General features: G+C 38.9%; 2 protein-coding genes across 2 annotated transcripts in view; both read left to right on the plus strand.

Moving 5' to 3' along the window:
* The window catches only part of LOC149201689 (universal stress protein PHOS34-like), a 133,300-nt gene that overhangs the window by 115,320 nt on the left and 405 nt on the right, over positions 1 to 17,575 (plus strand). The gene's annotated exons all lie outside the window — the stretch shown is intronic.
* On the plus strand, positions 15,452 to 17,445 carry LOC149201690 (uncharacterized). Its single transcript, XM_089402983.1, has 3 exons — positions 15,452 to 16,045; positions 16,837 to 16,940; positions 17,296 to 17,445. The coding sequence occupies exons 1-3, from the start codon at positions 15,865 to 15,867 to the stop codon at positions 17,428 to 17,430; spliced, it is 420 nt and encodes a 139-aa protein (XP_089259109.1). The 5' UTR covers positions 15,452 to 15,864; the 3' UTR covers positions 17,431 to 17,445.

A 17,575-nucleotide genomic window follows, 5' to 3' on the forward strand; every position in this document is an offset into this window, starting at 1 on the left:
TCCTTCTCCTGAATTGGCTGCTCAGTAGCTGCCTCTGGATAGCTGGTCTCGGCCGCAGAGTCATCATTCTTATTTCCTTCTTCAGCTTCTACTTCGTTCTCTGTTTGTCCCACGTTTTCCCCAGGTATTTGTTCTGGCGCTGGAGGTTCCTCTATTATTTCAATCGGCTGGTCAATGTTTGGCTGGATTTTTTCCAGCCTACCTCTTATCTTTGCCAACCGAGCTGACTTTCTAGGCCTCTCGGGCTGTTTGGGTGTGCTGGCCACCTGTTCTTCCACCTCCACCTTTCTGCGTTTTTCAAACTGTTCTGGCGTGCCAGAGGAATACCTTCGCTTTAAGGTAGCACGTCTTTCTTCGGGCAATTCCTTACGTTTTTCTGCATGTCTAGTTGCTTTAGGGGTACATTTTTGTTTCCCCAGCTTTATGCGTTTCTTCGTTTGCTCGGTTGTGCCCGAGGGTTGCTTAGGTTTTGGCGATTCTCTGGGTTTTTTAGGTGTTTCAGAGGTGCTAGCGGGGTGCTTCGCCTTTGGGGATGGTGATGCTGCTTCCCCTCCAATTGCTGTAATAAGTTCCCGCCAGCTACTCTGCTGCTGAGCGAGACTGTATGTCACTATCAGGCGGATTAACCCGTGGTGGCTAACCACTGCGTCTTCATGGTGTGCCTTTTTCAGGCTCCGAGAGGCATCATGCAGCAATGAATTTAACAATGCAGGGAGATTCACAGCACATTTTCCTTTTAACACAGCTAAGAGCTTAAGGTGACGCGGCCTTACCACATCTTTTCGTCCTTCGCAGGTGATGTAGCTCTGTACTACCTTTGCCAGTTCACTCCAAGGTTCTCCCAGTGTTGCCGGCAGCACTCCTTTTCCCTTCACTGTCAGCTTCTGCCCTTCATCTTGGAAGATTTCTATGATCTTTTGCAGTCTTTCTTTATTTGTCGTCCATATTGGACCTGAGTCTGGTAATCCGGTTACTTCCGCGATTATTTCCTTCGTGACTGCTATCTGCTTCCCATCTACCACTAAGTGTTCTTCCTGCAAATTCTGCAGGAATTCCATGGCCACTATTTCGTTTGATTTGCGCAGGCGGCCAAAATAAGTTAACCACCCTGCCTTTTCTAAGATCTTCCGAGCGGCTTCGGAGACTACGAGCTCGCTCGGCTCGCTTCTGATAGACTTTCCCCCCATGGTTCTGTTTCAGGGTCTAGATGGAACAGCAATGCAAAGAACGTAATTGCGGCAAAAAAGAAAAGACACAGAGCATGCATGAATAATTGATCATAAATAACAACTTTTGCAAAAAATAGCATTGTCATGCCGTTAACGCATATCGTACCTTCGTATCATATCATTTCCGAATGATGTGTTAACACGTGGCCGGCGGAGTAATGAAGTCACCTCCCCCCCGCGCGAAATGATAGGCTGCCTCAGCCGTCAAATAGAAGAAGGCGGTCATCCCATCACCGAGTCATAATGGAACAGCTTATAAAGTTTTGCCATGTTTCAGATTAGACAAAGAAATACCGAGATCGATGCGACAGATAGATCGCGTTTAACATAAGCCTTCGTGATGTGATGCAGAACATAAGGATAGGACGTCTAGCACTCATGGAAAGTCTGAGATAGTCATAGTCAATACCTTTGCCATAATTGGTAATGATAGATGTTCATGTGACGTATCCATTAAGGTGTAAGATATAATTATTACGAGGATAGAAAGAAATATTTAATAAGATCCAAATTGGTGTATATGTTTTGACTCCAATACCATTAACAGAGCTCTGCTGCCGACCGATGTTTATAACCGTGGCAGAGTTGTTTATTTCACCTCGGAACCATAGTCCTTTGTGTAGTTTTGAAGAGCAATTCTTGTCAACATGCAGGCCATCATGCTGGCTTGGTAACCAGATAACCATGACGCCATTCACCAGAGAGGCGCGAAACGTGGGCAGGCTGGCTCGTGATGAGACCCCCTGTTCCAAGGTTTGTTTATATAATGAACCTGTTGGACCATATCCCTGGTGTGGTGGCCATGATGGGAATGCCACTTCGCTTCCAATCTTATGATCATAGTAGGTTGGTTCTTTAATGAAACCCCCTATCCTGCATTTGACAAATAATTTCTTTTGATTTTGCTTTTGCTTTTTTTCTTTTGAGATGGACTTTTGCTCTTGTATAGTTACACATAAGGGTGGTTCAGCCCTCCTTAAGAGTGGGAATGGCGGAAGAAGTCTTGTTATCCCAATAGGAAGATATAAATTTTCTATTCTTATTTCCAAGTAATAATAAAGAAAATTGTAGGAACGTAACATGATGAAGTTTTCCAACAGGGCAGAGGAGGTGAGACTTATGGCTGAAAAAATGATGAGTGTATGGATCCTTCCTCTGTTGCATCAATACTAGGGCTGTTATAGATAGCGATTTATGATGTGCTGATCTCGATATATCATGCCTTTTATATTTGTTGCATATATAGCTGCTACTTATGGCCTCAGGAAAAGGATGGACAACGCTTTCTTCTTATAGATAGGACGAGGGCATACTATTTCTTTCTTACAAGGGAAGGTGGGAGGGTTCTTTTGATGCAATGTCCTAAGATAACAAAAGCACTCAAATGCTGCTTGCTAAAAAAAGAACTGAAAAAAACACACAAATGTTGCTCCTTCTAAAAAGGAATAAAATTCAAAGGTGCTGTTCCTTTTGAAAAGGAACAGCAAAAATTCAAAAGTGCTGTTCCTTTTGAAAAGGAACAGCAAAAACTCAAGGGTGTCGTTCCTTTTGAAAAAGGAACAGCAAAAACTCAAGGGTGCTGTTCCTTTTGAAAAGGAACAGCAAAACATGCAGGTGTTGTTCCTTTTGAAAAGGAACAGCAAAACACACTAGTGCTGTTCCTTTTGAAAAGGAACAGCAAAAAAATTCAAGAGTGTTGTTCCTTTTGAAAAGGAACAGCAAAACACGCAAGTGCTGTTCCTTTTGAAAAGGAACAGCAAAACACACAAGTGCTGTTCCTTTTGAAAAGGAACAGCAAAACACACAAGTGCTGTTCCTTTTGAAAAGGAACAGCAAAACACACACGTGTTGTTCCTTTTGAAAAGGAACAGCAAAAAGTGCTGTTCCTTTTGAAAAGGAACAGCAAAAATTCAAGAGTGCTGTTCCTTTTGAAAAGGAACAGCAAAACACGCAAGTGCTGTTCCTTTTGAAAAGGAACAACGAAAACACGCACTCGAAACATATATACAAAATTTACAATCTTATATACAAAATGTGGTAATAAAGAATGAACTGCTTACCAATCTATAGGGGGGGAAGTTTTTGCTTCCTCTCCCATCATCTTGATGTTAGTATCTTGGCGTAGCTGCTGGCAAAATGATTCCCGAGTGAGCGGTTTGCGATACAGACGAACTCGGTGGCCGTTTACCTTAAATGTATATCCAGATCCATCGATTGTAATCAAAGTAAGGGTCCCATTGTCATGGACTTTTTGAATCTCGTATGGTCCCAACCATCGAGTCTGAAGCTTCCCCGGGAAATCCTGAAATCTAGAATCATATAACAGATCCCAGTCTCCCTCGTGAAATATCTTGTTTTTGATGAGCGCATCATGCCACTTGGCTCGCTGTTGCTGGATGAGTGTTGTATTCTGTAATGCAGCAAGCCTTGTTTCGTCCAACTCATTAATTTGCTGTAATCGATTTTTCTGTGCTTCACTTAAATCCAATCCGACTTCTTGGGCAGTTCGCAGGGTTTGGATCTCAAATTCTATAGGAAAAATGGGTTGCTTTCCAAACACTAAGTGATATGGTGAATAGCCGGTGGTACTTCTCCATGTGGTTCGATAAGCCCACAGTGCCTCCGGTAGTCGGGCGGCCCAATCGCGGCGGTGTGAGGCAACAGTTTTTGTCAAAATTGACTCTATTATCTTATTACTGTTCTCGACTTGCCCATTTGCCTGCGGATGGTATGGGGTAGTAATTTTGTGGTGGATGTGATGGTTATTGAGTGTTGCAGCTAATTTATGTCCCACAAATTGTGGTCCTCCATCTGTAACCACTTCCCTTGGAAGACCATAACGTACAAACAAATGGAACAAGAACTGTATTACCGACTCCTCTGTAGCTCTGGGTAATGCCTCCGCCTCAACCCATTTGGTAACATATTCAGTTGCCACCAAAATGTAGGTTTTTTGGTTTGATGGGGGGTTGATGGGTCCGACAAAGTCCAGAGCCCAGCGTTCGAAAGGTTCGATCACTAATTGAGGCCGCAAAGGCATTTCGTCTGCTGGGCCAGGTCGTCCTACACGCTGACAACTATCACAGGCCTGGACAAATTTTTTGGCATCTTTGAAAATTGTAGGCCAGTAATATCCCGTTTGTAATACTTTGTGTGTTGTTCTGCGTTCAGCGAAATGTCCTCCACATGGCCCGTCATGGCAGGCTTTCAAGATATCAAAGATTTCGTCTTCTCGAATACATCTTCTGATTTCCATATCTGCGCCTGTGTGAAACAGATAGCCCCCAACCCACGAAAATCGATTGCTTTTCTGGACGATCTGTTTCCGTTCATTGGGAGTTAAATGTTTTGGAGGCTTACCTACTGCGAGATAATTAGCCACATCAGCGTACTAGGGAGTCTGAACAGCGACAGCAAATAAGTGTTCATCTGGGAATTGGTCCTCAACTGCTGCTGTTTCAACTGATTTTGGTATTTGTGAAAGAAAATCAGCTACAGGGTTCTCCTTCCCTGGTCGGTCTCTGATTGTAATGTCAAATTCCTGTAACAAGATCAACCACCTGGTTATTCTTCCATTTGTAACAGGCTTGTTTGCTAAATACCTAATAGCAGAATGGTCTGTATACAAAATAACGGGATAGCCTGTAATATAGTGTCTAAACTTATTAATAGCATGTATCACAGCTAAAAATTCTTTTTCGGTGACAGTGTAATTTAATTCAGCCGGAGCCAAATTTTTGCTGATGTAATAGATAGCGTATGGTCTTTTCTCTTCTTCTTGACCCAAAACTGCACCGATTGCTGTGTCTGAGGCGTCGGTTGAAATTTGGAATGGTAAGTTCCAATTAGGTCCTCATTGAGTCTTCTCTGTGGTTGGCGAACAGGTCTTGCATCTTTCTCGATATAGATACGATGTGTACATAGCTGGGGATCAATCCCTTTCATATCGGGATAGTCCCAAGCAAATGCCTCCTGATACTTTCGTAGGAGCTGGATGAGTTTGGTCTCTTGCTCTGGTGTCAGATTAGCGTTAATATTTAAAGTTTTGCCCGGTTCAATTTGTATTACTTTGCTGTTAGCAACAGAGGTTACAGGTATATTTGGGTCATGGTCATCTTTTAGAGGATCTTCCTCTAATTCGTTATCAAATGCCGCTTTTATCATAAAGCATTGTGTATACGATGTGGATTCTGTTTGATTAATGAATTTATTGATGGCATCATCTTCCGTTTGATCTTTAAAATCTAGCGCTTCCTGGACTGTTAATGGTGGTCTAATATTATCAGTAATATATGAGGCAGGGCACAGATTGGTCAGTGATATATGAGGTGTGATGCTTGGCTGGGCTGGCGGGTACAAGATTAAATTTTTGATATCCGGCCCTCTGGTTATGGTCATGTTTCCCTGCCGGCATCCAATGTAGGCGTCAGCAGTAGCGAGCCATGGTCTACCTAGAATTAGCGGATGTCCATCTAGTCGGGTTTTTGGATTAATCACCAGAAAATTGGTCGGGTATTCCCAAGAGTCCACTGAAACCATGACATCATACAAGGTGCCTTCTGGTCTTATTACTGATCGGTCAGCTAGCTCTAGTAAAGTGGAAGTAGGTTCTACCGATGTGATTCCAAGCTTCTGGCAGGTTGATGTTGTCAGGATATTAATTGCAGCCCCTAGATCTACTAAAACGTTGGTCAGGGTCTGCCCACGGACTTGAACAGTGACAATTGGGTTTCCAGGATCCTCATATTTAATTGGTGTTTCTTTCCCTGATAAGAGGTCGGATAAGGTGCCGACTACCTGGACTCTAGGGTTAGGGGTTATATTTCTTTTTGATTTTCTGCTACACAGGTATTTTATGGTTTTTGAATATATGGGAATATCCTGTATAGCCTGAAGGAATGGAATTCTTATATACAAGTTTTGGAGTTCTCCCAGAATATCAAAATCCGGATATTGCATTTGTCTCGGAATGGCCAGTCGTTCTGGGAAAGGTGGAGAAGATGTAATTACTTGCTGATGAACCTGGTCTTTACTTACATCTTCTTGTTGTGACGGTTGTTCTATCGGTAACTGGTTTTCAATATGAGCGGTTCTATGTCCCTCAGTTTCTATTATTCGCCCAGATCTCAACTGAAGATCATTGCACTCCTGCAGAGCAGATTCAATCTCGGAAGATTCTATAATTTGAAGAGATTGAACTGGTCGATTATTTGGGTTAGGGTTGGGTTGGGCTGGGGATTTTGTTGCAAGGCTGGCAGAGTTGGTTGAGGGAGCGGAATTGATCCTGGTGTTTGATATGTCGATCTTGGCCAGTTGCTCTGCCAGGGTGAACTTTGCGAAGTGGAAGGGGTCCACTGCGGAGGATATGAATTATTTGGCCAATATGGCGGAGGATAAGGAAAGTTTGGCCAACCAGCTTGGTTCATCCAAGGGTTCGGAGTAGGAAACATTTGAGGCGACCAATTTGAAAACGGGTGCTGAGACTGATTTTGCCACATATTCTGTTGCTGAGCATTAAATTGCGGAGATTGAAAAGAAGAGGAGGGATCTTGAAACATACCAGATTGCCTAGGCTGCCATTGACGACGCTGGTTAATAAAATATGCTGATTCTGGTTCCTCTTCTGCTTCTTTGTACACCGCCTTCAAACCAGGAAGCGAGGGACAGCTTTCAGTCGGATGGTCCTTGGTGCAAATAGCACATATTTGAACTGTATCGAGCGGGCATTCTTTCTGGCTATGTTTCTTTCTGCACCGAGGGCAGAAAATTGCCAGATTCTGTTCCGCCTCTGCTTGCTTCTGTTTAGCCTGCACAATATCAAGCTGTGTAGTTAATGTCCCCATGATATCAGTTTTAAAATTCTCTAGCAGATTTCCAAGTTCCACTCGTGATACTCCTTCTATTGATGTTCTATTGTCTCTAGTGAAGCGATCATATTCTGCTGGTTTTATCCTTGTGCTGCCTCTTGAGCTCCTGATACACAGATTAATGATGTCAGCAAAATTTTCCTGATAAATGTCTCCTTTTCCCATAATATTCAACGTTTCAATCCATTGCTCTTTCATACCTCTAATCAATGCAGTTTTCAACACGTTATCGGGCAGAGGTAACGATGCATAGGGAGATCTTTGCAAGTTATATTGGAAACGTTCTACATATTCTTCTAAAGTTTCATTTGGTCTGGCTAACATTTGAAAGATTTCATCCTTTAGTTCTCTTGATCTACAGTAATCCTGATATTTTTTTAAGAAGGCCACTTTCATTTCTTCCCAATTGTTTATGACTCCACCACCTAAACCCATGAACCATCTCAGAGCTGCTCCCTTCAAAGTAGAGGGAAACAGCTTTAACTTCTGGGGGTCAGTGGTGTAATCGTATCCCCTGCATAACACATCAAATTCGAATAAAAATGCATCAGGGTCTTCTGATGTGAGTCCATGAAACGTCGGGATATGTTGAAGCGGAATTGCCTTCATCGGTGCATTCACAGCGGAATCTACTATGGGATATTGCAAAGTAGAGGTTTGGGTATTTGGCTGATTCTGCGCCATGGAATCAAATATATGCCAGTAATCTTCAGGAATTTCTAAGAGAGTATCCCTTGGTTGAGGAGGGGTAATCTTAGCGGGAACTGTTTTTACAGTACTCCCTTTATCAGGGATAATGATGGCCCGTACTGCCTGAGGTGAATGAATTCCTTCAACGAGGATTTTTGCAGCGCTTCCTTTATCCGGATTGTTTAAAGGCTGGTTTGGTTCAATAGGAGATCTAGGTTCCTCGATTTCCCCTGTTTCTCCTTCTCCTTCGCAAAGATTGCTAAAATTTCCTTCGTGCACTGGTCCAAGAGTCGAATTGTCAGGTTCTTGAAAGTCCTGCTCCTCTGTCTGACTGTGCACCTCAGCAAAGGCTTCAAATGGTGATTCTGAGGCCTGAAGGGAACTAGCAGGTTGTTTAGAGTTTACTTTCCTATAACCTACTGATTGCTGAGATTCGGCTTTCTTATAAATTTCATCTATAAAGGTCTTTCGTCCAAGGGTCGCCGACCCCTTGGCTTTTTCGGTTTTGGATGGAGGCTTTTGATTCTTTTCTGGCTTTTTCTGCTTAGTCATGCACTCCAATTAAATTACTAAATCAATTCTGCTAGGAAAGCGGACGGTGGAGCAGGGCTTTTACATGCTCCGCACGCAGGTTCTTACCTTCCGTTTTTAGAATCCAGTTCTCCCCTAACAGATTCGCACACTACCCTGTTAAAAGACAAATGGCTATACCCTTCCCCGGCAACGGCGCCAAAATGTGGAGCTGTAACAAGGGTCTTTTTCACCTCTAGTTATCTCACATTACAAGTCAATCCGGGAGCGTTTTGTTATTGTAAAGGATATCTCAATTTGAGGCTATTTGTCAGGATAATGATTCGTAGTATAGATCTAAAGAATACAAGAGTAAACGGATGCTAAGCTACGCTAAATTACTTTTGCATAAAGAAATCACACACGCAGCAACTTCGTCGGTCGAGGGTATGGAATTAGTAACCTATCCCCCTAGAAACTGATGAAGGAGTATGGATCATGATCTGGGAGCATTATAGCGTCTGCTGTATCTCACAACAGCCTTGACCCTCCTCTCATGCCACTTCAATAAATGCAAGCGAAAGGAACAGCAAGAAAACAGAATGGAACAGCAACTTCAGAAATGGAACAACAATAAAAGGAACGGCAGTAAAGAAACTAAGTCTCGCGAGGTCAACACTTCCAATCCTTGGCACACACTTACATACAAAGGGAAAGCAATCGTTTATACAAGTTTGCAGCTTAATCAAATGGAACAGCAAATTATTAAAGACAGGAAACGTCAATCATATACATATCAAATGGAACAGCAAATCATTAAAGACAGGAAACGTCAATCATATATACACGATCTGCAATAATCACCAATAGTCCATTACTCCAATCACCTGTAGCTGAAATATTCTACTTATGAATTCTGTAATTGATGCAAACAACTCAGATCAACAGTATGCGAAGAATCCTGAAAGTATGATATGAACTTGTTACAGAGATTTATAACAGGAAAGCTACAGGTGAATAAGTATGAGACGACATGCAATCATAACAGATTATAAGAAACAAACCACACAAAGCAGAATTGTAATGGTACAATCAGCCAGTGTCCGTTGGAGCCGGGCCCGAAGCTTCCAATGGCGCACTGCCGTAAACTACTTCAGACGTAGGGAGAAATTAACACCAAAGATATTATATTAACTCATCAATGAGAGTACAAAACTAAGTTTCAGATAGACTCAATAGTCTGAGTTCAACTGACAGTAAAATCCGTGAATAGAAAGTTAAAGATATAAAAAATAAATCCCCTTAATTTCCAATGCTGCCCCCCTTTTATACAATCAACGGCGGAGTTCTCCAGACGACAAAACGATTGAACGTAGCGATCCCTCAGGATCAAAGATCCTGAGTGATCCGCTAAACTGTTAACGCCTTCCTTTACTCGGCCTGTATTTCCGAACTGGCAGTCCTTCGTCTCGTTCCGGACTGATCTTCCTTGATTTACTCGACCTGGTCTGAACCTTATTTAGAATTGGAGGGACAGCCGTTATCTTCTCATCAAATTCTCGTTTTGCGTTGCGCTTTCCTGCTTTTACCTTTCCCTGCGTAGAGAAGACAACTATTAGTGATTGGATCATTTTGGACTCGTTCTTATTGCGTTTTCCCTACCTTATAATAAAGAAAAGATTACAACTATTGCTTAAAACATCACTAAATTATTTATTAAAACATACCTTCCCAATGCTCTACACCTTTATCAAGGAAAGGTCATGATTATTTGTATGTAGTTGTGGATAGGTTTAGCAAGATGTGCATATTAATGCCTTGTAAAAATAAAATTACAGCTAAACAAACAACTCAACTTTTCTTTCAAAATGTATGGTTTCATTTTGGATTACCTACCTCTATTGTAATTGATCGTGATTCCCGATTTGTTGGGAATTTTTGGTCTAGTTTATGGAACTTGATGGACACCAAGTTGAAGAAAAGTACAACCTTACATCCACAAACAGATGGTCAAACTGAAGTGGTTAACATGACAGTTATTCATTTACTAAGAGGATATTGCAGCAAACATCCTAAGTTGTGGGATGAACAGTTGCATTATGTTCAACATGCTTACAACTGAGCAAAACACTCTTCTACTCTAAATTCACCTTTTGATGCATGTCTTGGTTATTTGCCTAAATCGCCTTTGGATTTTATCTTTGAGAAAGATGTATTTGTAGATGGACATAACAACGTAGACAAAGCAAAGAAATCCATTGAGAAAATTCAGTTGATTCACCAAACAATTCAAGAACAACTAGAAAAGAGTCAAGGGAAATATAAGGCAAGGCATGATAAGCATCGTGTGGATCATCGATTTCAAGTAGGTGATGAAGTTTGGATATACATTAGCAAGGAAAGGCTGCAAGGTGAAAGTAAAAAATTGAAACCAATCTGTTATGGTCCATTTAAAATTCTGGAAAAGATTGGTAATAATGCTTTCAAGCTAGATTTGCCTTCATATATGCAAATTTATTCCATTGTTAATGTTGAAAATTTGAGATTGTATCAACCTCCTTTGATTTAAGATCAAGGAGAAAGTGTACAAATTCCATCAGTTGAATATTTTTCTCCATAATTTCTTGATGAACTTCAACAAGACACCATACTTGACAGAAGAACGAGGTCATCAAAGGGGAAATTTTGATTATCTTCAAGTGGGTCTCAAAGGTTCAAATCCATCAAAGGCCAAATGGATTGAAGAGAGGAAGGTGAGAGAATCGTACCCTCATCTATTCAATAACTGAATATAATATTTTGGGTCGAAAAGGCTTCTAGTGGGGAGGAGAGATCAGGTGCTGAGAATTATACTCAAAATTCAAAGTGTCAGAATACTGTCAAACTTAGCTTCAGATTGAAGAGCTCATCATTCTGAATCCAACGGTATGAACGACACTCAAATCTGAGTTCGTTTGCAGAAGTTAGATCAAGTCAAAGTTCAAGCTTGACTTGTATAAATGGTAAAATTGGGATGATGCTTCGGCAAATGAGGAGGCACCAAGTGGCAGCCCTCCATTGGGCCTCACATATCACATATCACAACGGTAAGTAGTCTGGGTTAAAGAATTAGCCCTAGTGCAGACAGGTTGCGATGCGATCTAATCGCAATCGTAAATCGCAGATGGATTTGTATTATGGAAATCGACTCTCAGCAGGTTGGGTTGTGATGTGATATCACAATTGCATATCGCAAGAAAACACAAGTCACACTAAAGACTTCCGTTGGTTCTTCGTCGATTGCAATGAGCAATAAGACCCCGAATGCAGGATTTTATATATAACAGTTTAAGTTCTTGTCGGTTTCTTCGATATCATAATCACAACGTTTTACTGTGTTAATAAGACCTTCCACCCGCAAACACTCATCGATTGCAATGAGCAATAAGACCTTGGACACAAGATTTTATATGTAACAATTTAAGTTCCCGTCGAGTCCGTCAATATTGCAATCGCAACGTTTTATGGTGTTAACAAGATCTTCTACTTGCAAACACTTACCGATTGCGATTTGCGATATGAACGACAGGTTATGGCTCATGTTGCCGAAAATTTCTCAATTTGTCAGTGGATTTTGGAGCAGAAATGTGGTTTTTGGTTGAATTTGGAGCATTTTGTGGAACGAATAGTGGAAGAACTAGGAGAAGTCATAACTTCTCCAGTTCTTATCCAAATTGGATGCAAAAAGAGTCAATTCTAGCAGTTTTGGTGATTCTGAACTCATTGAGATAGGTTTCATAGGCATTTGAGCATAGTAAACACACTTTTGTTGTAATTTGAGCATAATAGAGAGACCCAAGCATTAGAAGCTGGACCAAGGAGACATAGCCCAGAACGGGTGAACTCTTGATCAAATCTTTGTGTTGTGTGTTGCATTTTGATGTCCTTTGCTGATATTTTGCTGTTGTTCAACATATGTTTTATGTTAAATTGTTTCTAACATTTACATAAGAAACTCTCATGGGAATCGATTAATTAAGCAAAAGTATTGAATCCTTAAGAACTTGATAAGAAAATGATAAACATCTTGGGTTTTAATCTGAATGGGGAATTAGCACAACATTACTATTCTGCTCCATTTCAAATCAGAGAGAGAGGGAGAGAGAGGATAACAAGAGGGAAGAGAGATAGAAGTGGAGGAGAGGGAGAGAAGGGGCAGAGGGAGTGAGGTAGAGGGAGGAGGAGGGAGGGATATATATATAAATTGGAGAAAGAGAGTGTATGTTTTAGGGGTGATATAGATGGACAATGTGAGATAGAGATATAGATGGAAAGTGAAGAGAGGGAAGAAGAGAGAGATGGAGAGAGAGGGGGAGGGATAAAGAGAGTGATAGATGTGGAGTGGGAGAGCGTGTGTGTTTGGGGGGTTGAGATAGTGAGACAAAGAAGGAGAGATGGAGGGATATATATATATATATATATATATATATGGAGGGGCGAGAGAGGGAAGAATATTTATTGCACTAGATGCATTGTAAATGTTGATTTCTAATCCTATTTGATTACTTGTCTTAGATGCATTGATTTCTGTAGATGTTTATTTCTAATAATATTTGATTGCTTGTATTAGATACATTGATTTCCATGTAGATGATTTCTAATCCTATTTTACCGCTTGCACTAAATTCATTGATTTCAATGTACATGGTGATTTCTAATCCTCTTTGATTGCTTGCACTAGAAGTAGATTTCCGTGTAGATGTTGGTTTATAATCCTATTTTCTTACTTGCATTAGATGCATTGATTTCAGGTAGATGTTGGTTTATGAACCTATTTGCTTACTTGCACTAGATGCATTGATTTGAGTGTAAACGTTGATTTCTAATCATATTTGATTGCTTGCATTAGGCACATTGATTTCAGTGTAAATGTTGTTTTCTAATCTTATTTGATTTCTTGCATTAGATGCATTGAGTTCAGTGTAGATGTTGGTTTATGATCTGATGTAATTGGATGTATGATGGTACATTAATTTTAAAGTGATTGGATTAATATTGTGCATTGATTTCAGTGTAAGCATAAAAAATTATTGTCAATGTACATTGATTTTTGTGTTATAGTAATTCAACCTATTAATATTGGGGAGAAAGAGAGACAAAATATGGTGTTTCTACAATATCTCGAGCTAAAGATTTGAATGGTTTATGATTTAACTTGTGCTTTTCATATAATCGATATGAAAAGATGACAAAAGTAATGAGGGTGACAATTAAAAAAATAGTAGAAGAAAATAGTTTGAGATTAATCACAATGAAGACTATTTGTAATTTCATTTTCTATCTATCACATTGTCAGTTTACATTCAAGATTTTTATTTCATCATTTTTCATCATTAAAGTTATTCACAATATTTATCATCTCAACAAACTAAGGTAACTAAGCAAATCTGAGACATACATATTTAAAATGATTATATTAATATTATATGATTTTACATATTATTGATAAAATCAATCATCTTTTTGCTAGATTTTCTTTGGATGCACACGACTAAAACCAGCCTAGATCCATCTTAAATCTGGATCACTCTGGATCTATCAAGCGCCAAGAGGGATCAAATCTCTCCAGGTGCAAACCTTTCTTCAAGTTTTGCACCTCAAGAGATTTGATCCCTCTCGGAGCTTGATAGATCCGGAGTTAAGATGGATCTAGGCTGTTATAAACAAAAAATGAATACACATGTTTGGGTAGTTTTAACTAAAATCATTATAAAACATCAAGAATCTCAATCTCAATTGGTTGTTGATATTACATGTAAAAATATTTTGCTCTCACTCTCATTAATAAATAAACTATTTGGATGTCCATGCACAGTAACATAGTTTTATATAAACATTTGAGAGAAATAAAACAATTAAGAGTAAAAAAATCTTATATTTTTAGTTTTCAATATGAGAAAGATATTATAATTCTTATACCTTTTAAAGATACTTCAATGCAATACTTAAATAAACTATTATAATATTTATATTAATAATTTAATTTAATATTATATTCATTTCCTCAAGAGACACATTTTATAGCTAATGTAGGAAGGAGATGTGTAATCCTTTTTGTGCTTAATTGAAATGTGTCTTTTTAAAAAAAAAAAATAAAAAAATATTGACTATAATATAAAAAAATGAATGTACATTTCTCATTGTGGTTGCTCAATTGTTGTTGATATTACAACACAATATGAAGAAGATGTGGTAAAAATATTTCACTCTCATTCTTAGCCATAAATAAATAGTCTCACTTAATTTTAAGCATTCTTGATATTACAACCCAGTATGAAGAAGATGTGGTATATTTCAGTGTCAGTCTTAGTCATAAATAAATAGTCTAACTTAATTTTAAGTATTCTTGGTATTACAACCCATATCAGGAATACCGGTTAAACATATTTCAAATTGTATTGAAATCTACGAGAAGTAACATATTTTTAACCATGTGGTTAAAATTATGTTACTTCTCATTGACATCAAAACAATTAATTTTTGTGTTATATTATAGCAAACATTGATTTTTGCTTAGAGAATAATTTATTTTTCTTTTAAAAGGGACATGTTTTAATGTGAAGTTGAACATGGAAGGAATTACACATTTCCCTGGTATTATAGCAAACATTGATTTTTATTTAGAGAATAATTTATTTTTCTTTTAAAAGGGACATGTTTTAATGTAAAATTAAATATGGAAAGAATTACACATTTCCCTCATATTTGACTATAAAATGAGCCTCGAAGTGCAACAAGTGTATACCCATCTTATATCCTATCAAATCTATCAACCTACAAACACTTTTTAAATTTTACATTATAAAAAAAAAAAACAAAAATAACAAAAATTGTTTTTCAAACAAATTTAATATCTCAATACTTAATAAATCCATGATTAAAATAAATTACTAATATAACAAATCTCTCTCCAATACTATCACATAAGAAGTCATTACTCCCATGGGTCCCAATCTTTGCTCAAGTTTTTGCCATATTTAGAATTGTATAAAACCCAGCGAAAATAATGCCTCACTCTGTAATGGACGTGTTTGCCATATTTAGAATGGCACAAAACCCTGCCAAATTTATGTCACATTTGATAATTGCAATCTCCAAGATTTTATTGAGATTCAACTCTACGATCAAAATTACAAAAGTAAAAATCATGGATCTGTGACCTACTGGATTCCAGTGAAGAGCAGTGTTTTTAGTTAATAGGCGCAACGCCGGGGGCACATTTTGAGCTGCGAATGCGAATGAATATCACCCAGCTGTCAATTCCGCCCAATGTTCAAAACCAAATAACTGCTGAAACTCGTAGAACACAGGAAACCCACGGAATCGCAAGGAGGATTTTTCTTGAATTCGAGGGCACCCGGTTTTCCAATTCCTGTGTGCCTGCAACTTCCCGTCCTCATTATAAGCTCCTTATCCATAGCATCTGTAGCCATCCTTATTATAAGCTCCTCATCCACGGCATGTAGCAAAACTATTTAATGGGTGTGAAGATTCGTGTAAGCAGAGGCAAAATTTAATTTAGTGCTTTAATGGAATCCATCGAAGAACAGGGGAAATCAAGCAGGCTCGTATTGGTGGCCATAGACGAGAGCGACGAGAGCGTCAACGCTCTTCATTGGGCTCTTAACAACGTGTTAACATCGCAGGATAGAATCATTCTAATTCATGCTCAGCGCCCTCCAAATCCCCTTTTCGCAGCTCGAAGACCTGGTCAGTCTCTTCAAGCTTCTGTCTCCAGCTGTTACGGAGATGGGTAGGATTTAATTCATATAGGTTTTTTCATTTTTTTGTTTTTCTTTTACAAGAGTTTAGGGAGTTTAGGCCAGTCTTAATGTTGGATGTTGCAGGGAAGAACTATCTGTTTATTTTAGGGATGGAGGCTATTCCCTGAATTGTGTAAAGTTTGGTTGAGTTTGGAGGTTTTTGGTATAGTTAATTTTCCAAAGTTGGCTCCCTGCTTAGTACTCTCCAAATTCCTTTTTCTAATTTATTTACGGTTTTTGTATTTTTTTCTTTTTTTTATAAAGTTTAGGACAGTTTTAATGTTGGATGGAAGAATAATCTGTCCACTTTAGGGATGGGATGCTATTATCAGAATTGTGTAAAATTTGGTTGAGTTTAGTTGCCTTTGGTATAGTTAATTCCCCAAAGTTGGCTCCCATTCTCAACCCCTCTCCATAAAGATTTGAACCTGTGACCTGGCTAAACTCCACACAACCAATTGGCCTACGCTCCTATTTTCAACCCCTCTCCATAAGATTTGAACCTATGACATAGCTAAACCCCACATAAACCAATTAATCTACACCTAACCTAGCTAAAGCCAATACAAATCAATTGGTCTACCAAAAAAAATCAATATTTTAGCCACATAAAACAGTAGAATGAATATGCTGTGTTGATTCATCCCAGAGCTTCTGATGGCTCTTCATCTTGAAGTGTTTCATTTTGTGTTGGGTTTGTTATAGAAACCCAGTTCTGATTGCAGTTTAGCGTTGCAGGTTTCATGGTGCCAGCAGATGTGCTGAAGAAATTCGAAAACGATGTCAAGAAGTCTACAGAGAAGATTTTGGCGGAAGCCACAGAAATATGCAAAGCCAAAAATGTAAGGTCCACCACTATTGTACATTGTAATTAAAGAATTTGGTGTGAAGTAAGTTGCAGGGTTGATTCCAGATTTAAAATAGTTTTGTTGCTCAGTTGAATGGTAAAATTAAAAGCAATTTTCCTTTAATTATTGGATGACTGTATTGACTTCAATTTGTTTCTATTAATCGGATTCTAAATTCCACCATGAGGTCGGTCATAATTTTCATATGAAAATATCACATTGCCAATTCCAAGGTTACAACACAGGCTTGCACTGATCATACCAATTGCATTCTGCACTTTTTCAGTCTCCTTTTCTTTTGTGGTTTCACAATGGAAAACCTTATAGATTTTTTCTACTACTGTCTCAGTTAACTGTGGAGACGGAGGCCTACACTGGAGATGCCAGGGAAGTCATATGCAATGCTGCCAAAACTTATAATCCTGACATGTTGGTGATAGGTAGTCATGGATACAGAGCTCTCTTAAGAGGTATTGTTGCATGAAATTTCACCTTATTTGCAGCTCTAAGAAGTGTATTTGCAAACCAGCAATGTTAGTTATAACCTTGATTTAGAATGATTCATGTCACTATTTCAGTAAACAGGAAATCCTCTTTTCATGTTTTTTTAATGTAACATTTATTTTAAA

The sequence above is a fragment of the Pinus tabuliformis genome, chromosome 2_1 (genome assembly GCF_031772625.1).
Source record: "Pinus tabuliformis cultivar Carrire ecotype Pingquan chromosome 2_1, CPIR1, whole genome shotgun sequence".
Lineage (NCBI taxonomy): Eukaryota > Viridiplantae > Streptophyta > Pinopsida > Pinales > Pinaceae > Pinus > Pinus tabuliformis.